The following is a 6,304-nucleotide window of genomic DNA, read 5'->3' on the forward strand; positions in this document are numbered from 1 at the left end:
TCTATAGTACATATCTTTATCAGAATACTGAGCCCTACTGTGGTGGACATTTCTCAGCTTCTTGAAGGAACAGAAAAATATATTGCATGAAGGGATAATCTTGTGAAAATCAGTGATCTAATTAAAGAAAACCTGTTAGAACACGGTTGAAAACAACGAGGCCTCATAGAAGATTGTTAGATAATTTAAAACTTTATTGCTAAGAATAAGGCATTTAATGATGAACCAAGGTAATAGTGGGTAAAACTTTATAATGTATCATAAAATAGCAAATTCAAAAAGTTTCTTCCGTGAGACCTAATAATCTGCATTTAGTATTAGCAGTAAATAAAAAATAAAAACATGGCATAAAATTTTATTAAAAAATTATATAAGAGGCTTTTATTTTATATTTATAGAAATTCATGTAGCCAAAGGATTTGCATGTATTGTTATATACTGAATTTTAATATCAGTTAATGGTTTAAAATTTTTAGCGTTCACTGGTAGTTTCTCAAGCTCATCCAATGTTTCATATCCATCAATTATTCTGAAAAAATAACAAAATTTGTTATTAAATGTACATATCAATTACATATACCAATGAAAAATTATCAAATACCTTCCAAAAATAGTATATTTAAGATCTAAATTTGGCTGAGCAGAATATGTGATAAAAAATTGGCTAGCATTAGTATTAGGTCCATTATTAGCCATTGATACTATGCCTCTTTCCTTATGCTGGAATCATTAAAATTGTATAAGATATTTTTATACACAGAGTAAATCACTTATTATGCACAAGTTAATTACTAAAAAAATTAATAAACTATTTTATACAACTAGCACAATATTTAGATTTCAAAAATTGCATAAATTTTATTACAAATTATTATTTTTACAAATTGTCATAATTTTGAAAAACAAATTTTTTTTTTGCATGAAAAAATAAAATTTTATAATCCTTAATATTTATTTAAATTCATTTTAAATTATGATATATTAATAAAATTATTAAGATTAGCTGTTTGTAAGCAGGTATACCTATCCTAATCAGTCTCGAAAATGGGAAATAACTGGCTGTATGATTAATGTCCGTAGGATTGTCATTTCTGTAATCCTTGAGGATATATTAAATTAAATTGAATTGATAATAGATATATAATAATATGTAATATTTGTTGCTATATTTTATAAAATCGTTAATCATTGAAAAAACAATTTTTTTCTAGAGATATATGAAAATTATTTATTTACTATGTATCATTATACTTTTTAGTTGTAGTATATTAATGGAAATTTAAGAATACAATTTAAACTAGTTATTAAGGCTAGATAGTTTTTAGATTCAGCAAAAAAATTAAACATCAATCAATAAATTAATATAGTACAATATATACTTTATTTAGTAAACATAATATGTTATATTAAGTAGTTAAAGAAAAAAATTACAAAGATAAAATATTTTTAGCAAGTCGCCTATTGCTGACTTCTGATATAAATTAAAAATAATTATATAATTTATTTGATCATGTTAAAGAAATATATTATTATTTTAATAATAATAATTCATGATATTAATTTATAGTAAAATTTATGCAGTTATAGGAAGCTAAGTATTGTTTTAGTTCAATAAAAGCAAAATACTAGTTAATATACTTTGTATAAAGCTCTATATTATACAATATTCTATTACTTATTATACCTTTAGATTTTCTTTAAATTCATCTTCAAATTTTCTGCCCCAAATTGATTGACCTCCTTTCCCTGTATTTGTAGGATCACCAGTTTGCACTATGAATCCTTTTATATTTCGATGAAAAAGAGATCCATTATAATAATCACTAGCACATAGTGCTAAAAAATTCTAAACAATGTAAAAAGTTATATTAGACATGAGAAAGGCTGAAATAAAATAAATAATACTTCAGCTGTTTTAGGGCATTCTTCACAAAAAATTTCAATTTTTATATCACCAATGTCAGTATGTAATGTAACAGACTGAAAATAGGAAAATAAAATAAAATTATGACTATTAATAAAAATATACTATACATATATACATTATGCATTAAGTATATATATATATATGTTGTAAGCTATAAATATATTTATAATCTTTGTCATTGGGTATGAAATATAAGGATAAATTGTTTATAAATCTCACTTATATTTCTTACTAAGATATTAATATAGTACAAGTCTTTATTAGGATAAAAAACCAAAGTTAGAACTCATAACCTCTACTAATAATATTATAAATAAAACTTAACAGAAAGACAGTGAGACAAAGTCAATAAGTTGGGCTATACTTTGCAGTATCATAAATTGAGTACTGATGAGGCTATATATTATCTCCCCATAGGTTATTCTATACCTAATAATTTTTATAAACAGTGTATGATTTTAGCAATAATTACAAGAAAAGGGCTGAGCCCACTACATTGAAAAATCTTATGTATGTTCATTGATTTTTGGTAAAAATTATTACTGGGTAAATACTTAGAAGCATATGGCTTCATTCATAGGATAACAATCAATTTAGTAATTTGACACAATTTTTCTTTATAAACTATTCAATTTATTGCAGAATAGAATAAAATATAATAGGTAAAGGCATTTAATTATTGTAGAATAGAACTACAAATATTACACTGAAAGTCCACTGAGAGTGGACTTTCCATTATAGGTTTTATAATATTGGACTTTATTTGTAAGTAAGTCCTGGGGTCTATGTCTCTTGTCCATCAGGATTTTGTAGCATTACATTTAACTAGAAATGATAGGGTAAAATAGAAGCTAAATTCAAAAATAAACTAAAGACTTACTAAAATATTAAAACAAAAAAAATTGTGTTACCTCTTGTAACTTTTTTAAACATTATTAAAAGAAAAATTTATTTATTAAGTTTTATCCAAATAAAATTACCATAATTTATTGTATTTTTCTTTCTTATAATTTTTAATTTGTCTATTTAAAATTAATAAATATAAAATAAACGATTATTGATACTTTATAATACAGAATTTAATAAACAAAATTTTTATTAAAATAATTATTAAACAAAACTCAACATTAATATCAACGTTTAAAATTTGAATTTTTCACCTATTTATCAATTAGTCTGCTGATAACATTTATTGAAAAAAGATAAGTATTTATCTTACGACTATGAAGTTAGCAATTTCTAATTAGATACAAAAAGGATATAAACCGCTAGAAGGCGCTTCTTAGATCAAAAAATATGTTTTATTATACAGAGCTTTTGACAAAGTTTTGTAGGGTGTTCACTTAAAAATTATATTATAAATAAAAGCTTATAAAATTTCCAATCGTATGGCATAAGTCAAAAATGGTACTCGAGTGTCCAAGTAACCCGTATGAGAGAAATTCCTGGGCAATATCTGGGGTCCTAAACAATACATATTCTCCGACCGGTGCTCGGTTTTTAGTACTTTTGAAAAAGTTCCGAAACGAGTCCAGGCAATAATTATATACCAAATTCAAGATTATAAAATTTCCTAAGTTATTTAGGTCATGTATCTTTTTTTTAATCATTTGAAATTTACAATAGAAAAAAGATTTACTAGTGTTTGACGAACATAAATCATTATCTAATGATTTTAACTTATCAGCTATTAGCAAGTTTAAGCTGTTAATTGTTATTTTTTCGGTTAATAGGATCGATAATATCATTTAATAACCAATCCCCTTTAACCATAATTTATTATATAGAAAGCCTAATTTTAAATTCACAATAAAAAATCATTCCCGACAAATATGCAGGTGACGAATAATCCTTATCTTAATCACTTACTCTAGTACTACTTTAACGACAAGAGACGCTTCTGAGAAACGTTTCAGATAAATATATATCACCAATGGAAATGTGACCGACGATTCTAATAATGTTTCCGGTAGCGTTTCTATTTTAGACAATTGAATGCAAAATATTTGAAGTTACTCACTGTTACTATAATTAAACGCTCAGGATTGTGCAAAGATCACGACTTTAGATGCAATCGCATGACAAAATAGTTTTTATCGTCTTTCGACATGCTAATATTATAATTTTTTATTATTATATAATTCTTCTAATACTAATGGCTATAACTACCGTTAATATTAGTTATTACTAGAGGTCGGATTTTTATGATTTTACATATTTGTTTCTAGTCTATGTAGTTAAATGGGAGTGAGAAATCTTTACGATTCATGAAACACAGAATTTACAAGAAAAAATGTATTTTGCATAAAAAAGCATATTTTAGGGGTTAGAGAATATTTAACACATTAGAGAATATTTGAGAATATTTTTGTAATATCGGCATATAATGAACATATTTGACGCATATCAGCACTTTAATAAATACAATGTTCACTAAATGGTTTATTTCTGGGTTTCTGGGTTTTAATAAAAATTAATCTCCAGGTATTCCTTATCGATTGCGATAGCACATCGTTTATTTCGTAAGCTGTCACGACTATTCGTCGTCTACTAGTCGTGCGATATATTATTGCTTATATATTGTCTTTCCATTCGTCTCATATTACTTAAGTTATAGTAATTGTATTTTATAGACTATAAATTATAGTCTATAACATACAAATATGCCAAAAACTTCAAGTAGTTTAAAAAGTTTATTTGCTCAGTGGATTTCGTCGTACAATAACCAACAAACGATTTTCACGACAAATGGTGCAACAATTTTTTGTCAAGTTTGTGACAGAAATATTCCTTGCACAAAAAAATCACAGGTAACACAACATGTACATACGGCTGTCCATAAAAATGGTTTAAAACGTAAATTAAATACTTCATCAAAACAATTATTTTTATCAGAAGCTACTCTCAATGAAAACAACTTAAATGATTTTAACAAACACTTGTGTCTAGCCTTAGTAGCAGCTAATATTCCTTGGTATAAAATGCAAGTTCCTCAATTACGTACATTTTTAGAGAAATACACTGGCAAACATATACCAGATGAAAGTGCGTTACGTAAAAATTATCTCGAGCCATGCTACCATAATACTTTAACGAAAATTAAAACTGAAATTGGTGAAAATAATATTTGGTTTGCTGTAGATGAAACTACAGATACAAACGGTCGTTACGTTGCAAATTTACTGGTGGGAATATTAAAATCAAATACTCCGACTCGCCCATTTCTCCTGACATGCAAAGTTTTGGAAAAAACTAATCATTCCACTGTTGCTCGGTTTATCAATGATGGACTAAAATTATTATGGCCGTTGGGTGGAAATGACGAAAAAGTGTTGGTAATGTTATCGGATGCAGCTCCATACATGACAAAAACCGGTGATACACTAAAAGTTTTCTACCCAAATTTAATTCACGTTACGTGTGTAGCTCACATGATGAACAGGGTTGCAGAGAAGGTCAGAGAAATGTTTCCAAATGTTAATAAATTAATCAGTAATCTAAAAAAAGTATTTTTAAAAGCGCCATATCATGTCCAGGTGTACAAAGAAATATTGCCTAATGTGCCATTACCCCCAGAACCCGTTTTAACTAGATGGGGAACTTGGCTGAAAGCCGCAGTATTTAATTGCGATAATTTTGAGTGTTTGAAAAAGGTTATAGACAAATTAAGTGAATAAAAGTCGTCAGTCAGTATTCAAAAATTCAAAAATATATTACACCTACAGTCTGTAAAAAATGATTTGATTTTTATTAAAACTAATTTTCTTCAAATTGTTACAACTATCAAAAGTTTGGAAAAATCAAATACTCCCTTGGTTGATATAATAAATATTATTGAAAACACTTTTACACAACTTGAACAGATACCAGGAGAAAAAGGAGAAGTAGTAAAAACAAAAATATTGCAACTTCAACAAAAAAACAAAGGATACAAATTTTTAAAAAATATTGGACAAGTTCTTAGTGGAAATAACACAGTACAACTTCCGGAAAATTATTCACCGATTATGGTAGCCGACTTGCAATATTCTCCAGTAACATCGGTTGATGTCGAACGATCTTTCAGCATCTACAAAAATATTCTTACAAACCGGCGTACTAAAATGACACCGGAACACATTGAACAATATATAGTAATTAATTGTTATTGTAAAATTAATTAAATTAAATATATTTAAAACCAAATTAATAAAAAATAAATTGAAATTGAATTTTTTTTTAATATTCAAAGAATATTTTGCTTACTTAAGGACATAAAACATCATATATTTGGTATTTTAAAAGAATATTAAGAGAATATATTGCCTATTTTATGTGACATAAAAACATCATATTTTAAGGATTTTGAGAGAATATAAATCCGACCTCTAGTCATAA

At 26.3% G+C, this 6,304-nt stretch overlaps 1 protein-coding gene across 2 annotated transcripts in view; it reads right to left on the reverse strand.

The window, feature by feature from the left end:
- Positions 1-234: 234 nt before the first annotated feature.
- The window catches only part of LOC126896621 (peptidyl-prolyl cis-trans isomerase-like 3), a 210,369-nt gene continuing 204,299 nt past the window's right edge, over positions 235-6,304 (reverse strand). Inside the window, exons 1-5 of one of the 2 annotated variants that reach the window (XM_050669562.1) lie at positions 2,908-3,069; positions 1,906-1,980; positions 1,685-1,846; positions 602-720; positions 235-529 (exon numbers count right to left, since the gene is read on the reverse strand). In XM_050669562.1, coding sequence (XP_050525519.1) covers positions 403-529; positions 602-720; positions 1,685-1,846; positions 1,906-1,980; positions 2,908-2,910 — 486 coding nt within the window. In that variant the 5' untranslated portion in view covers positions 2,911-3,069 and the 3' untranslated portion in view covers positions 235-402. Of the gene's footprint in view, positions 530-601; positions 721-1,684; positions 1,847-1,905; positions 1,982-2,907; positions 3,070-6,304 lie in introns of those variants that run through there. The other variant, XM_050669563.1, reaches the window with a different exon arrangement.

The sequence above is a fragment of the Daktulosphaira vitifoliae genome, unplaced genomic scaffold (assembly GCF_025091365.1).
Source record: "Daktulosphaira vitifoliae isolate Bord-2020 unplaced genomic scaffold, ASM2509136v1 Scaffold_1, whole genome shotgun sequence".
In the NCBI taxonomy this organism is placed as follows: domain Eukaryota; kingdom Metazoa; phylum Arthropoda; class Insecta; order Hemiptera; family Phylloxeridae; genus Daktulosphaira; species Daktulosphaira vitifoliae.